Source organism: Mus musculus, chromosome 5 (genome assembly GCF_000001635.26).
Source record: "Mus musculus strain C57BL/6J chromosome 5, GRCm38.p6 C57BL/6J".
In the NCBI taxonomy this organism is placed as follows: Eukaryota; Metazoa; Chordata; class Mammalia; order Rodentia; family Muridae; genus Mus; species Mus musculus.
Genome location: NC_000071.6, coordinates 147,625,959 through 147,643,486, shown reverse-complemented (window position 1 = coordinate 147,643,486; position 17,528 = coordinate 147,625,959). Strand labels below are relative to the sequence as shown.

At 45.5% G+C, this 17,528-nt stretch overlaps 1 protein-coding gene across 6 annotated transcripts in view; it reads left to right on the top strand.

Moving 5' to 3' along the window:
* Flt1 (FMS-like tyrosine kinase 1) overlaps nt 1–17,528 on the top strand; it is a 164,835-nt gene that overhangs the window by 82,952 nt on the left and 64,355 nt on the right. For 2 of the 6 annotated variants that reach the window (NM_010228.4, XM_011241000.3), the window contains exons 13-14: nt 3,954–4,262; nt 8,964–9,110. In NM_010228.4, coding sequence (NP_034358.2) covers nt 3,954–4,262; nt 8,964–9,110 — 456 coding nt within the window. Of the gene's footprint in view, nt 1–3,953; nt 8,329–8,963; nt 9,111–9,898; nt 10,544–12,361; nt 12,430–12,795; nt 13,287–17,528 lie in introns of those variants that run through there. The other 4 variants (XM_006504801.4, XM_006504802.4, XM_006504803.4 and 1 more) reach the window with 4 other exon arrangements.

Genomic DNA, 17,528 nt, shown 5'->3' with positions numbered 1-17,528 from the left:
CTAGGCTGGCCTGCCTCTCCCTCCCAAGTGCTGGGATTAAAGATGTGCCCCATCACACCCAGCCTAAGATTTAGTCTTAGGACATATAAGGTTAAGCACTTTTAGGACCCTTGTACATAACAAGTTTATTTTCTAGGAAAAATAAGAATAGATGGATGGATAGATAGATATATAAATATATCTTATGTGTAGTGTATGTTGTAGGATATAAGAAGATGTGTACTGTGTGTGTGTGTGTGTGTGTGTGTGTGTGTGTCTTATACTTGGCCCAGGGTACCACTTCAGTTTTCTGTATTTATTTATTTTATATTGTGTTTGTGAGCGTTTGGCCGGCATGCATGTACATGTACCACACACATGCCTAGTGTCCACCGAAGGCCAGGAGAGGGCTTTGGGTGCCCTAAAACTGGAGTTACAGGTAGTTGTGAGCCATGTGGTGGGTTCTGGAAAACCAAATCTGGGTCCTCCGCAAGAGCAACAAGTGCTTTTAACCACTGAGCCATCCCTCCAGTCCCTCCCCGGTAATACTTAAATAGCTGCTGCTATGTAGGAGCAGACATAACATGTAGCTCAGTGGTAAAGCCCCCTCCCCCTGGTATCACATAGGAGACACTGAGTTAAATCCTGGGGACCCCCCAGCCCCCTAAAGTGCCTGTCTAAACTTTGAATTCTGTAAAGATCTATTTGATGCTTTATCGGTTCTCAGAACGCTGTAACTTCCCTTCCTCGGTGGAGAGAAGCAGCTGGCTGTGGCCATCAGCAGCCTTTGACAGCATGCCTTCCTAATTCTGCTGCTCAATTGTAGCTGGTACCTGTGACCTCAGCAGAGATCTCTAGTATCCGTTCATGCACGTTCAGGGACTACTCCTGCCAGTGGTCCAATTAAGATTGCTCAACCTTTTCAGTCTCTTTGGGGCCATCCCAGTCAGGTGGAAATGCCTGCCTCACGGTGCCTGCTTCCACCGGGGCATGCTTTCCCCACAGGGGATTGGCCATGTCTTCTGAAAGTGAGGCTGGCTTCTCTCACGGACCCCTCAGGAGACTGTAGTAAGTCTCATCCTATACGGATGAGTGTTATATAGTGAGGAGAGTGATGGCTGAGCTGGAGAACAACTCCTATTTTACGTGCATCAGTGTCTTGCCTAAATGTATGTGTGTTTGAGGGTGTCAGATTCCCTGGAACTGGAGTTGGAGACAGTTGTGAGCTGCCATGTGAGTGCTGGGAATTGAACCCAGGTCCTCTAGAAGAGCAACCAGTGTTCTTAACCACTGAGCCAGCTCTCTAGTCCCGTGGAGAGCAGCTCTTCTTAGGATTTATACTCAGGGTTTGGGGGGCGGGGGAAGAATTAAGGAGAGAATCCCTCTGGGTTTATTAAACCATTAAAGATAATTTATTTGTCTACAGTCTTCTATGGATCAAAAGCAAATGCTGAAGGGGTTACATTGAGAAACAGATGGTCCTAAGAGCTGTCTGATGACTTCAGAAACTGTGTCCAGTTCAGAAACAGGCTTTCAGGATAGACCTGGTTGTTTGTTTGTTTGTTTGTTTGTTGTTTTTCTCTTTTCTAGATGCAGCGTGTGTGTGTGTGTGTGTGTGTGTGAGCCATCACTGGGAGAGAAACTGGAAGATGAAACCTTGTCTCTCTCATTTCTCAGTGTCACTAAATGCGTTTTATTTTGAGATTCCTGAAGGTTCTTGGCAAAGATAAACAAAATCTTCCATCAGGAAACCTGTGAGCTATTTCCACAGGAAGTTTTAAATCACCAAAGTAAATAGAGACTCTGCACGTGACTTCAGCGGTGTGACTGAGGTCCCTGGGTGCCAACCGCCAGGATGAGGGCGCTGGGATGGAGAGGGGCTCTGGCCAGTAAGGACTGGCTGTGAAAAGCAGCCTGTGTACAGCCAACCCTCCATTCCCATCTCCTCTATGTGGATGGCGATAGCAAATTCGTTAGTCTCACCTGGAAGATGTCCAGAATGTACCAAGATGCCAAAGGACACCTCACTGCTTCAGACACCTCACTGCTAGGTTAGCCCCAGCGAGCAGTGTGCTGCAAAGCACACTGCCATGTCTGCACTCACACGGGCTCCTTTTTATTTTCTGAGAGCCGTCTCTGCTCTCCTCCTTGCTCCCCATGCGCCACGCTTCATACGCCATAAACCCCCTGCTTCCAGGTTTCCCATGAATACTTTGGCATTTCTTCAGACGATACACTTTATAATGGGGCCAAAGCCAGAGAAATCAGAAAAACAAGCAAAGTGAGATCTAGGGAAGCGCTGATACGATGTCTAATTTTGGACTATTGTCCCCTTTAAGGTTTAAAGGTCTCTTTATAGCTTTGTGTACGGAGGATAATAATAACAACAGACAACAGCGCTTTTCATCTTCAAAGCTCTTTGTAAAGTGTTGGCCCAAATTCTTTGCTCAAATATAGATACATCACCAGTAGCAAGCCATGGGAAGGCATTGAGAAGAAGTCAGCTCACCACCAGTAGCTGTGATTTGTAAAGCCCTCCAGTGAATGTTCCAGAATGACAATGAGGGGCTTGTAGCCTTAAACTCAAGGGATGGTGCTGGAAGAACTACTGAAAGTGGGGTGCACAGCCTGACCTGGAATGAGGGGTCGCTTAGGAGATGTAAAGAAAGGATGGGGACTGACCCCAAACAGAATGGCTTTTGGCAACACCATCACCTTCAAAGCTATTTATTATTTTTTGAGAATATCTCAAGTAGCCCAGGACCTCTTCAAACGTCCTAAAGATGACCTTGAACTCTTGATCCCCCTACCTCCAACCCCCAAGTGCTTAGATTACAAATGTGCTCCACCACTCCTCATTTCTCAAAACAGTTTGTTTCTCTTTAGATTTTCCCTCCTTTATAGTGCTGGGCATCGAACTCAGGAGCTTATGCACGCTAGACAAAGTCTCTGCCACTGAGCTACGGTCCCAGCCCTAAGTCTAACTTTTATAACCTTTGACCATTTTTGGAATCTGGAAACAGGTCCAGGTTTACCTCCATTTTTCAGAAGAAATCCTTTTTTTCTTTTTTTTTTTTTTTTTGGTTTTCTGAGACAGGGTTTTTCTGTGCAGCCCTGGCTGTCCTGGAACTCACTCTGTAGACCAGGCTGGCCTCGAACGCAGAAATCCACCTGTCTCTGCCTCACAAGTGCTGGAATTAAAGGCGTGCACCATGCCCAGCTCATCTTTTTTTTTTCCTTTTGTGTATGTGTATCACCATCCCAACTAGAGGAGTCTGAGTAGGTGAATAACCCAAATGTGGTGTGGCCCGCTGGAGCTCTGTTCTCAAGCAATAGGGAGGAGGCCATGTGAAGCAAGGGAGAATCGGCTCTGACCAGCTTTCCCAAGCTCACCCCTAAAGAACTGTTTGGAAATTGCTTGCCAGGGCGAGGACTGTACGTGTTAAATGAGGAACAAGGTTCTTTTTTTTTTTCCTTTTTAAAGATTTATTTATTTATTTATTTATTATATGTAAGTACACTGTAGCTGTCTTCAGATGCACCAGAAGAGGGCATCAGATCTCATTACGGGGGGTTGTGAGCCACCATGTGGTTGCTGGGATTTGAACTCCGGACCTTTGGAAGAGCAGTCAGGTGCTCTTACCCACTGAGCCATCTCACCAGCCCCAAGGAACAAGGTTCTTATCCCAAGTCAGGAAAGCCAGTTCATCATGAAGAGCAACTGGGGGCAAATGAGAAAAAGTTACCTTCCCCAAACCTGCCCTGGTTTTGTATTTCCTGTGTCACTAGGGATGGGCTCAACTCCACAGGCTCTTCGTGCTCTGTCTGAGCACTTCCCCTAACACAAAAAGACAGGACACTTGTCCCAGCGATGCTCCTGCTGAGAGAATCCAAATGTGAATACAAAGTTTGTACCATGTCTGAGTATCTCATTGTGAGACACTGGTCTGAAGTTCTTCATTGTTCTTTTCTAGATGTGCCGAATGGCTTTCACGTTTCCTTGGAAAAGATGCCAGCCGAAGGAGAGGACCTGAAACTGTCCTGTGTGGTCAATAAATTCCTGTACAGAGACATTACCTGGATTCTGCTACGGACAGTTAACAACAGAACCATGCACCATAGTATCAGCAAGCAAAAAATGGCCACCACTCAAGATTACTCCATCACTCTGAACCTTGTCATCAAGAACGTGTCTCTAGAAGACTCGGGCACCTATGCGTGCAGAGCCAGGAACATATACACAGGGGAAGACATCCTTCGGAAGACAGAAGTTCTCGTTAGAGGTGAGCACTGCGGCAAAAAGGCCATTTTCTCTCGGATCTCCAAATTTAAAAGCAGGAGGAATGATTGTACCACACAAAGTCATGTCAAACATTAAAGGACTCATTTGAAAAGTAACAGTTGTCTCTTATCATCTCAGTTTATTGTTACTGTTGCTAACTTTCAGGCCCAGAGGAAACGCTCCTCCCAAAATGAGTTTGGACATGATAACGTAATAAGAAAGCCCAGTGCCCTCTGGCCCGGGGTGCCCGCTGGCCCGGGGGTGCTCTGTGGGCCGCCCGGTGTGTGTTTGGATTTGAAGATCCCTGTACTCTGTTTCTTTTGTGTGTCTGCTCTTCTGTCTTCTGCTTCATAGCAGCAACCTGGGACGCATCTTTTCTTCCACTCTGATGCCAACCTCTTTTGATATATATATATATTTTAAGTTGTGAAGCTGAACAAACTGAATAATTTAAGCAAATGCTGGTTTCTGCCAAAGACGGACATGAATAAGTTAATTTTTTTTCCAGCACAGGATGCGTACAGTTGAATTTGAATCTGTGTCGGGTGTCTACCTGGTTTTATTTTTTACTATTTCATTTTTTGCTCTTGATTTGTAAATAGTTCCTGGATAACAAGTTATAATGCTTATTTATTTGAAACTTGGTTGTTTTGTTGTTTTTTTTTTCTTTTCATGAAGTATATTGATCTTAAACTGGAGGGTTCTAAGATGGGTCCCAGGGGCTCAAGATGTTGATGTCATTCCGAGAGTAAAGCTATGTCCCAATGTGAATTATGAAGGTCCAGCAGGTCTGCTCCACCCTCCTCTGTCCACCCAGGTAATTACACGTGTGTTTCCTGCTGTGATTAGATGCTGTTCCTCATTGTCCTTGGCTGGACTGACAGCCCCTGACTGCAGGCAAAAGTGCAGCAAGCCTTCATTATAAACACTCATGGCCCCTGGGCACTGTTTTAAAGCCCTTCACCAAGCTTTGATGGCATTCAAAGATGTCCACAACCCATGTATCCAGGATATAAAGGCTATTGTGAGTGGAGATTTAATGCAATCTTCTTAATGTCTATTGAAAAATCTACCCATGAGAGAAAGAAAAGTCCACCTTCTCTATATGCAAATGTTTTATGGGGATTAAGAAATTGCAAAAGCTAAGAAATTACAAAAAAAAAAAAAGAACAGCATTAAAACTATTTAAGTGCATGCCTTTTTAAATAAAAATAAATCAAGAGCAATTACACTTTGAACTTGCATTTGAAGGAAAGGTACTTTTAATATGCATTGTTTTTTCTGTTTCCATGTATGGTTTCCATGTCTGATTGATCTTTGTATGTGAACTACATGGCTGGGGGAAGCCAGCAATAATGACCAAAATAGTGGGGCTTGAGAAGCACATGGCTGGGCAGTTCTGTGTTGTGGCGGTGGCAGCATGGCAGCCCTCGAGCCTGGGAACTCACCAGCCTGGTTTCTTCTTCCTTTAGGCTAACAGACTGTGTCCCAGGGCTAAGCTTGTCTTTCACGTGGGAATTGCTGGAATTGCTCTCGTGGAGTGTGAAAAGAGTAAACAATAGCATTTCCCCCCAAGTGCCCGTTTTACGGAGCCCCAAATGCTGTGAGAACAATCAGCAGCCTGGAAGTTGTCAGCCCAGAGGAAAGACTAATCAATGGTATCACGAAGCCTCACCTATGGCTCTTTGGCCTCTTTGTTCATTCTGAGGCAATGTCTTCCTCCAGGGAAACAATACCTCAGCACCGGTAGGAACTTTCAGGGGCCTCAGTTTGTAAGAAAGCTGGTTTTGTTTTTTTAAGAAAAGAAAAAAAGAGAGAGAGAGAGAGAGAGAGAAATGAAGGATTTAGGGAGCCTCCTCAGAACAAAACCTGAACTGAACTGAGCATGCAAAGTCCATTCCTTCCCTGTGAGTAGGGGAAGGTGTGCATCCCAAGAGACAATTTTAAGAATTCCATTCATTGTTGTATAATCAGTCCTTCCAGAATATTCAAGAAAGAAAGAAAGAAAGAAAGAAAGAAAGAAAGAAAGAAAGAAAGAAAGAGAAAGAAAGAATTCTATAGATTCTTTTTTAAAAAAAATCCTTCTTTGGGGTATGAAGTGAGATGAGGGAGAGAAGGAAAGAAAGTGAGAGAGAATTGGGGTAATGAGGCTGGCTCCTCAGCTCCTCCCAAAGTGGAAAAAAACAAAAACACACACACCCCTACCCCCCCACCCCCCACCCCCCACCCCCCACATCCCACATCATTAGAGACCTGGAAACCAGGCCAGCAACCCTGGGGTCATACCTAAAAGAGCCCCTTGTGGGTGGCTGTCTTTAGCTACTCATGACCAGCAAAAATATTCTGTCAATTCTAATCATCCTTGTAGGGGGGTCAGCCGTGCTGTGTTAACTGTGGGTTTCTATCCTGCCAACTATGTATGGATGCCCTGTACTCTGTTGCTCCTTAAAATGTCAAACTACATTGTTACAAAGTAGGTCTACTTAACAAAGTATGATTCTTAGGTTGAGCACTCTTGTAGGCAGGAGCCGAAAGACGAGACACTTAGCATATAGAAAATATTTTCTCATGAATAAATCCTAATACTGTATGCTTTAGAGGGTGTGTGTGTGTGTGTGTGTGTGTGTGTGTGTGAACCTTGTTTTTAAATCAGGAGTTCTGTGTGTTTATTTTGTGGCTTTATATGCTGCTTGTGTGAAGTTTGTGTCCTACAACTAGCCCCTTTTGGGTGTTCTTTGCAAGATTTGGGTTAAAGCTAACCATCCTCTTATAAATAGATCTGTCAGGGAAACTCAAAACCCGTTTGTACAGATGATATTATAAACTGTAGCTATGACAATAATTCGTGTTTTATAGGCCCTGTATCCAAAAGTCATTTAAGGCCTATGAGTAGTGGTGATACATTGTTCTGTCAGAGTTGACACACTGGTAACAGTAGAATGTGCTAAAGGGAGCTAGAAATGCAGTGCACTGGGTCTGAGTTTTAAGTAGAATCTGTGAGTTGTCTGGGCACTGTTGAATGCTAATTAGCCATGTGTTCTTTCTTATCTTGTCCTATCTCACTGATGTTTTTGTAAAGATGTCAACATTGTAATGAGCATGCATGCACAAGTCATTATAGATTGAAAAGTTTTCTGCGGGCTGTGATTTCAATTAAGAAAAGCTGTTTGACAGATCGCGTCTAACGCGGACAGAGGGAGACACTGTAAGAGGCAACAGTAAGAGTATTCTCCTGCAGCCTACCCTAGAAGAAGGTATTTAACCAACCAGCACTTCCTTCAACGCGTGCCTTCAGACGCCATTCCATAATAAAACAAGAAGACTAATGATAAGCTATGAGAACCAAAGCCCTTGAGAGGTCTCCTAACCAATAGTAACCCTGCTGAGTGATGATAATTCTTCTTAACTTGGGATGTCAAAATGGCCTTAACAAATGCTGATCCTGAGAGTTTTCCTGCAGGAATTTAAAGAGAGAGAGAGAGAGAGAGAGAGAGAGAGAGAGGTGTGGGGCCCCGCCGCAGACTCCTGCAGGGGACATGGAATCCGGGCCACAGCATCACTTGTAGGGTAACCATTCCTAAGCTGCCCTCTCCCCTTGTTAATGTCCTAAGATGAGGAACCAAATCTGTTCAGAGAAAGCTCAGACAAGGGTGCAGAATATGTAAGGGATACCAAGACCCTCTGGATTTCTGCCCTAGGATTTGCAAATGAGATGGGGGAAAGGCAGACTAGGGAGGGGTGCAGGGGAGAGGCCTTAGGCAATTCTGTTTTTCTCCCTTGGGCTTGAGGCCACCTCACTAGAATGTATACACGTCAGCAGGACTGAATAACTACTCCATTAAACTGAGACACTGTACTCACGGGGGCCCTGGAGGGTACTGCCGTTCCTGTGTGGTATTTTTAATATTATAATGTATTGCATCTTAATGTATTAAATTCATTTTTTGTTGTACTATATTGGTTGGCATTTTATTAAAATAAATTGTATTGTACCATATTTGTATGTTTTAAGAGAAAATAATATAAAATACAATACTTGTGCTATTATATAGCGCAAAACCTACAAATTTGTGCCTCTGCCTCTTGAATGAACTTTTTCGTTGCTTGTATTTGGGGGAGAGGGAGGGGAGGGAGGGGAGTGACCAATAAAGCATTGAATGATTTCAGAATTTTCCTGTTTGGTCTGCTGCCTCGAAGTGTAGACTATGGAGTAACACAACCCAGTCCATGAAATTCATTTCAAACACAGGAGCCATCAGCCGTCGGGCTCAGTCCAGAGAACAAACATAAGATGTAAGATGATATTGGCCCATCACGCATGTGCAATAGGAATGTTAAAACAAAACAAAACAAAACAAAAAACCCAACCCCAAAACCTCTACACACACAACCATGTGTTTCATGTTTAGCTCTAGAAAAATATGAAATATTTGCGTTTTAGTAATGCTTTTCTTTATTAAAGAAGAAAGTGAGTTGGTGTATTAGTATCTAAAAATATAGAGTCCAACCTAGTTCTTTATTTACCTACATTGTAGCACATTACAATTTGTTATCACGTTTTCTTAAGGGAAGCCGTAGCTTTAATCAGTGAAAAGAAAAATCGACAAATGCATGTTGAAGCCTTACCTTGGGCTTGTCTCTATTAAGATGTCCATCTGATTGTGCAATATAAATAACCACACCCCCTCTCTTTCCTCGCTAGATTCGGAAGCGCCACACCTGCTTCAAAACCTCAGTGACTACGAGGTCTCCATCAGTGGCTCTACGACCTTAGACTGTCAAGCTAGAGGTGTCCCCGCGCCTCAGATCACTTGGTTCAAAAACAACCACAAAATACAACAAGAACCGGGTAAGAGAGTCTTCTCCCTTGCTTCATCCCACTTCCCCATTCCCCGCCCCTTGATCCTCCCCCTTCGCCATTCCCCGCCCCTTGATCCTCCCCCTTCGCCATTCCCCGCCCCTTGACCCTCCCCGCTTCACTACTCCCCACCCCCATCCCATCCTCCTGCCTCACCACTCCCCTCCTCTCCGGTGCTTGCTCTTACCTGCTATCCGACAGACATCTAGAACCTTCCACTTACCATGCTCGCAGACCACACTCACTTCAGCTTTCAAGAAGGAGTCACTCTAGAAAGGGTCCTTACAACTGTGTCCCGAGTGCCTTCAACAGCTCAGTGAGAAAGAAATGGAAAGACCACCCAGGAAGTGGCACCATTCACCTTTCAACTGGGAGAGGGAGGAAAGACAGTATCGGCCTGAGCGATTTCATAGGGTTTTTTTTTGTTACTTTTTAAACTTTGTGAGTTTGAGTGTTTCTTCTGCCTGTGCATGCATGCTTACCACTTGAGTGCCCGGTATCCTAGGAGACGGGAAGAGGGTGTCAGATCCCCTGACAGCTGTGAGCCACCATGAAGATGCTAGCAGTTGAACCTGCTATCCTCTGGAAGAGCAGCCTGTGCTCTTGATAATCACTGGTCTCTCTCTCCAACCACATAGTGTATAGTTTTAAACATCTAGTATATACAAAGCCCAGGAAAGTAGATTTATAATTTTTAAAGTTCATCTACATTCATTTTAATAATTTGGGGGGCCACTATTTTATTATACTGATCAGGCAAAACATTTTCTTTGTTTTAGATGCGTGAGTGTGTGTGTGTGTGTGTGTGTGTGTGTGTGTGTGTGTGTACAGGTGCCAGTGGAGGCCTGAAGAGGGTGTTAGCTCTCCTGGAGCTGAAGTTGCAGGTGGTTGCGAGCTTCCTGGTGTGGATGCTGGGAACTGAACTCGGGTCCTCTTGAAGAGCAGCAAGTACCCTTCACCACTAAGACATCTCTCCAGCCCTAAAAGAAGCAAACACAAAGAAAAACACACAAACAAGAAAACCAACTTTCTAACTTAAACTAACTGGTATGAGTTATAGTCTTTCAAAAATAAAACCAACTAGACTAAAACCAAAGAATATAAACAATGTCTCCTGCCTGCTTCGTGTGGTGGCTAAATAGGATGAAGCTTACTGGCTTTTTTGGTTAACAATTACATTTGTAGGAAAGCATAAAATTGCCCCTTGACTATCATGTCCAAGGGCCTGCTTCAATGCCCGTATTATAAATAGATTGCCATTTATCTGAAATGTTTGGCAACGTGATAGTGCAGGGTAGCCTTGAAATTGAGTCTTCCACTCAGAACACCTGTGTGAGTCCAACCTTGGAATGAGACCGTGGCAGAGTCAAGCTTGACAGTAGTGACAATATCCCAGAGAGGGGTTACATTCCACAGCACAGGGCCAGCATGTCACAGCTTCTCTTGAGTTAGCACATTCGTCACAAGAATGCAGCACACTGGAACTGGCTTCTTGTCATCCCTCCAAAAGGGCCTCCCACTCACCCAAAGGAGGCAGCCTGCCCCTGCGTCCTTTTTTTTTCCCTTATGAAGGTTTTGGCTTCTCTCTTACTGAGGTTATATAAAGGGGTAATTACTTGGTGTGGGGTGGTGTGTGTGTGTGTGTGTGTGTGTGTGTGTGTGTGTGTGTGATATAAACCTATTCTATTCTCACACTGTATTATTATTTTTAAAGGTCTATTTCTAATCCTGTGTGTAGATATGTAGGCATGTGCCCATGCGTGCAGGTGCCTGAGAAGGCCAGAGGCATCAGGTTCCTCTGGAGCTGGAGTTACAGGCGGTGTCAGCCGCTGCCGTGGGTGCTGGGAACCGAACTCAGATCCTCTTCGAGAGCATCCCATGCTCTTAGCCGCTGAGCCGTGTCTTCACCTCCCTGTATTCTGTTTTAATCATCAGTTGATATGCAGTTCCCTTTGGCGGACAGATAGCCTCATTAGTGTCTTCCTACTGCTTGACACTCGGTCCGGTGTACAGGGAGTGATAACTGAACGGCTTTTGGAGACTGTACACTATCTTTAGTAAGCGCATCCTGTAACACAGATACCTGGCTTGAGGTGGGCTCTGTATCATAGAGTTATCAGTTACTGAAGAGATCGTGGAATATTCTTAGGCCAATATGGAGAATAGACAACTTGACCCAAAGAGATGAAAGGCTTACCCAAAATGACCTACTACCAAGATGCTAGTTTGTGGTAAATTAATCCCCCGAGGTATTCTGCCATATTAAAAAGGTGAGTGACCATGTGGATACACACGCAGCTCGTTCAAAAGTTACTTCTTTCTCCTATTAAATCAGAGTCCGTGTCAATATAATAAAGACCCAGAGAGTCTCTATAGAAGCCTGGTAACGTGACTCCAGGCTTCAACTACTCAATCATACACAACACGTGGTAAAGTGATTTTAACCCTGTGTTCTAATACGCAATCGTACACAGCACATATTCCATGAAGCACTAACAGAAAATGGGGACTGGCCCTTTGAGAGAGGAGAGTCCGGTCTAAATTCAGTTGTCAGACCTTAAATGTGATCCCAGCACTGGGGAGGTGCAGGCACATCAGGAGTTCAGTGTCACCGTTGGCTACGTAGCGGGTTCCAAGCCAGCTTAGGGTGCATAGACCATGTCTCTAACAAAAAGTCCCACCAATCCTGAAAGTCTGCGGCTGTTAGGATACTGGAGAAAAGACACGGGATAAAAAGGGGGCGGGGAACGGGGAGTATAAGCGCTGGGCAGGTCCCCACTGTGGAGGGCCTAACACTGCCCTCATTTTCCTGCCCTCCGAGGCCCTGTTTACCTCTGAAACTGGAATGCCACTGACTGCACAGGACATGGTGAGGTTTAAGGTGTTTCACTCCCCTAAGCTGCCCCCGGGGGGCCACCATTTAATAAGCACCACTGTTAGCATTTCTTAAGATGAACTATGCTATACCCATCTTCTCTCTTTAATGTCTAAAGCTACTCTAGCTCAGCCACTGAGATGGCTCAGTGGGTAAAGGGGGCTTGGCACAAAGCCCGATGTGTGAGTCCGATCTCCAGGACCCATGTGGTAGAAGCAGTGGACTGATGGCCACACGTCAGACCCTACTGTAACCTCTAGGGAAGGAATTCTGGACAGCAGTCACATACCCATTAAGTTTCAAATGCAACCTGTGGTCATGGCCACGTGCTCCATATCCTGGCCCTTATGTTCAGTATCACCCACAGGGGACACTAAACGTGCTGCCTCCACTGTGGCTGTTTCCATTTCAAGCCTGTGAGTAAGGACTACTGGTAACCGCAGTGGCTGGTCCTGGCTCTCCGGGACTCCATGAGTGGAAAGCCTCTTCATTGTGTTACACCAACAAAGTCAGTCTAAGTTTGACTGCCTGAGTGCACAAACCAGGATGCATCTCTCACAGAAAGCCTGTCAGGTCAAGAAGGACTTCCAGGCCCAGAGAATCATAGGGGTGCTGGCTCCTTAACAGGAAACGGTCCGCTATCATTGTGACTTGTTAACTGACAACCCCTCAACATTCCAAAAAAAATAGGAGAGAGGAAGCCTGGCACACAGGCGAGCTCATGCCCCGGTGACCATCAAATAAACGCCTGTTGAAAGGGCTCAGGGAAGCTGGAACTTCTGCTCCCTCATTTCCTCCCAGGAAAACCCTTTCGGTGGGACACAAGCCATTCTTGCAAAGGAAAGCAAAGACAAGAAAGCTGGGTAGTCACTTCTTGGGCCAAAGGGCAGCAGGCAGGAACAACGGAAGTCTTGAGTGCGCGAGCCCAGGAGAGCATGCACACAGGCATAGAGGCCACCTCTGCCACATCAATGGAACAAGAAGAAAAAAGCCCCTGCAACCACCGCACTGACTCCTGTATACGTGGGTTCTCCCGTCTTGCCTCCCTCCCTGCTGGATCCAAGAGCATCTCCACTCATTGCTCGCCAGCCTCTCTCTTGGGGCTCTTCCTTCCCACCCTGCCTTCCCTGTTCCCTGTATGGCAAACTCACTCACTGCTAACCTGCAATCCTTGTCACCAGGCATGTTTCTCTTATATTGCAAGGCTAGGGCACATCCTTTCTTCCTGGGTCCCATTCATGCCTTGGGAACCACCCTATTATTCTCTAGCTTCCTGAGTACTTGTTTTCAAACCTTGGAAAATGTGAATGAGATGGTCCGACAGGAACTGCAAATTACTGGCATTCAGTCGGGCAGCAAGACATCATGCCTATTTAATGTCCATACCTGTTACCAGAGGCAGGCACTTGTATGACACAGTTCACAAGTAGACTTTAGCTTCACAAACACTGCTGGAGTATATTTGGTTGGTTGGTTTATTTGTTTGTTTGATAACAGTTTGGAGAGGTCTGCTAAGTTATGCTGACTATTTTATAGGTTCAAATATGAAGAAGTAGGGAGAGGGGACCTGGGCTCAAGTCATGGTGGTGTGGACAACTAAGGTTCTCTGGCGTGTCCGACTAACATGGCCAGATGTGTCGCATCTCTCACAAGATGACAAACAACAGTTCCAAACTGCCAGGTTGGCATCAAGAAACAAAGCAGTGAACACCTTTGTATCCCTATACATGTAACAGCCTCTAGAGACTTTAATTTAAAGCATAGTTTAAAAATATTTTAAAGCATATTAAAATACATAAAACATTTTTAAACGCTGGGCATGATATATAAAGACAGAAATTATTTTGAAGCTGAATCTGCTTACACTCAAAGGTTTGTTTAAGTAAAATTAGTTAATTGTTTGAGACAGGGTCTTACTATGTAGCTCTTGGTTGGCCAGGAACTTGCCATACAGACCAGGGTTGAACTAACAGTGATCCTCCTGCCTCCACCTACCATATGCTGGGATGAACGTGTATGCCACTATGCCAGACTAATTTAATGGTTTTAAAGGGCTAGCATTAATGCCATATCAGCTTGCCTCCCATTTGTTTTGCTTAATAAGTGTTTCTGAGCTGCTATGTTTTGTCCAGCCCTGTGCTAGGCTGTGCAGATGTGACAAGTATCTAGATCTTTATTGTCATCTGTCCCCATCCCTCGGAGCTGAGGATCAAACTCAGCTTTGCGTTTGGTACTGCCACTGAGCTGAGTCCTGGAGCCCTGAACTCTGGATATTAGAATTAAAATCAAGTAAATGAAGCTACTATCAAAAAACCTTAAACCTTATATAACCAAAAGGCCAAGTGAAGAGCGCGTGCATGCGTTCTCGTGGGATGCAGCTTTCCCCCAGCAGTAACTCTCAGTGTCCAGGCCTGCTCTCTGTCCACGTCAGTTGGCCTTGAAGTGGGAGAAGATGGATTGATAAAACGAGTCTAGAAGAAAACACCTTGACTTAATCTCAGGTTTCAGATACATGTAACATGAGAGATAGGGAAAGGCCAGTTAATGTGGCTAAAGGAAAAGGTGGGCACTCTGGTGCTACCATGCATTTGGGCAGCTGCAGGAGGCAATGAGATCACGCATAGCTCAAGCCAGAAGGAAGCCACTGCATGTACTCACCATTAAGACGAGTCTTTCTTTCTTTCTTTCTTCCTTCTTTCCTTCCTTCCTTCCTTCCTTCCTTCCTTCCTTTCTTTCTTTCTTTCTTTCTTTCTCTTTCTTTTCTTTTTTGAGACAGGGTTTCTCTGTGTAGCCCTGGCTGTCCTGGAACTCACTCTGTAGACCAGGCTGGTCTCGAACTCAGAAATCCACCTGCCTCTACCTCCCAAGTGCTGGAATTAAAGGCATGCGCCACCACTGTCTAGCTTAACATGAGTCTGTTTTTTTAATTAGATATTTTCTTTATATACATTTCAAATGCTATCCTGAAAGTTCCCTATACCCTCCCTCTGCCCTGCTCCCCTACCCACCCACTCCTGCTTCTTGGCCCTGGCATTCCCCTGTACTGGGGCATATAAAGTTTGCAATACCAAGGGGCCTCTCTTCCTAGTGATGGCCGACTAGGCCATCTTCTAAGATGAGTCTTAACAGATACATTTAACTTGACTTAAAAATTACACAGTTCCCATCTATATCAGAAACATCACACATCCCTGTTAGTACCTACCTATTTATTTATTTATCTATCTATATATTTATGTATTTACTTACTTAGTTTTGGTTTTTTAAGACACAGTTTCTCTGTGTGTAGCCCTGGCCATCCTGGAACTTGCTCTGTAGACCGGAGACCTACCTGCCTCTGCCTCCCAAGTGCTGGGATTAAAGGCGTGTGTGCGTGTGTGTGTGTGTGTGTGTGTGTGTGTGTGTGTGTGTGCGTGTGCCACCACCTCTGCTGCCGCCATCACTACCACTTGGCAGTATCTACATTTTTTATGTTTCTATATCTCAGTTAAATTTAATTTTTAAAATCTGTAGTATATTAAGATAAAAAAAACCCCATCTTGCATTACCTTCAGCACACTAAGGCTCTGCAGGGCAACAGGCCCCAGTGGTGAGATGTTGGGTGATGTCGATGTCGGGCGAATATAAAGAAGAAACGAGGGAGGGTGGCTTGAAAGAAGTGAGAGACGTGCAGAGTGTCTGACTGGAGCTCAGCAGAGAACCTTGGAAGACGGGTTGTGTGACAAGCTGGCAGATGACAGAAGATGCATTTCCTCAGAAGGGTGGAGGGAACGAGAAAGCAGGTTAAAGCCCACGTAACACAGAGAACCTGCAATAAGACAAAGGCGTATGGAGGGAGCAGGCCGCAGAGTAGGCGTATGGAGGGAGCAGGCCGCAGAGCTCCACTCTGAGGGATAGCTGGAGAAGAGTTAACTTGTGATGGTGGCCGCTCAGAACACACTCTGGTCCTCCGAGTTAGACAGACAGCACGGCTCCGGTGTGAAACTTCACTCCTGTTGAGCCTTTGCAAATTGTGACAGTCTACACCCACATTGAAACGGTGTTGTGGAGTCACCTTGTTATCCTTACTCCTTCTGCAGACCACATGCCCAAGGGATGAACAACTTACATTTAATATGGTCCCTCACCTCATCCGTTTGCTCCACTATGGTCAGAATGTGTTTCAGACAGTGACATGGCTCAGCAGGTGCCCCCCAAGGGCTTGTGGGGGAATGCTGGCCAAACAGCTCACAACAGCACTACAGGCAAAGCTGATGGGGTGACAGACTGATCCACTTTACACTGATGCTGACACTGGCACAGACATCTCAAAAACACCACAGAGAAAAGGGTCTCCTAGCAACGTGCTGAGGAGAAACTCCTCCCTCTCTTGAACAGATCTCAGCAAGAGGGAAGCTCTGATCTGAGGGTGCTCAGCAAAGCCAGCCTGGAGCAGTGATGCCACCCAACCCTGAAAGCAAATATCTGTGACAGCACAACACACTTACAGTCTTTGACGGTTAAAATAGTGGTATTTTATCCAGAGCACCCCATGTCTCCAGCAGACCAAAGCTGGAGCAGGAGAGAAGCCCCCTAAGGCAGGGATTAATCTTTCTTCCTCAGCCAAATCTTGATCACCAGGACTGAGTAACCTGTCCAGAAAGAACCTGTCCCCATTGTATCATGACCCCAAAGATCTATACCAGAGGCACCATAGTGGGTACCATAGTGACAGGTGAATTGTGAAGGCATTGAGCCTTTGGGGGGAAGCAAGGCGAGAATGTTACAGGGAAAGATGGGAAGGAAGAGACTGGGCCCCTAGAATCAGCCGTTCAGCCTGAGTTCTCCAGCAGAGAAATGTCAGCCAAATACACAGAGTGTGAATTTTACCATCTCAAAGGATGCAGTTCAGAGGCAACAGATGCATTCACAATATAAAGCAACTATGCTGCTGTGTACTTCCAAACTTCTTCCTACCTCAGTGAAAATCTCAGAGAGAGAGAGAGAGAGAGAGAGAGAGAGAGGCCAGGACAAAGGAAGAGGCCTAAATAAAAGAGACTTAGGCTCGTGGGGCGGAGGTCCAGTACCCAGTCTAAAGATGCCCGGTGATGCCCAGTAGGGGCTCAGGGCATAAGGAACTCCTACCCCAACCGACCAAACCCTTACACTGAAGACTGGGTACTTAGAAACGAAGCTCCTACATGACCTTAGGTGTACTCTGTCTATTACCAGTGTCATTGGGTGGGGGTTTTCTAGTCCATATGTCCAGAGTTTTCATGGAAATCCCTATTCCTCCCAAATGCAAAGGTAAAAGACCTGAGTTGGCACACACACATCAGCCATGACACTGCATTCACCACTGTGCCCAGTTAAGGCCAGAGGTAAACCAAGATGCTCTTGGGTAACCTGCTTAGTGAGCTCCTGTCCAGCTTAGTTGCTGCTAACACAGTCAGCTCAAGCAAGTTTGGTGCCCCTCCATTCCAGCAATCATGAACTTGTCTCATGTAGTTGGACGAGGTCATTGAGCAGCTGACCTTCACCAAAATGCTTTCTGG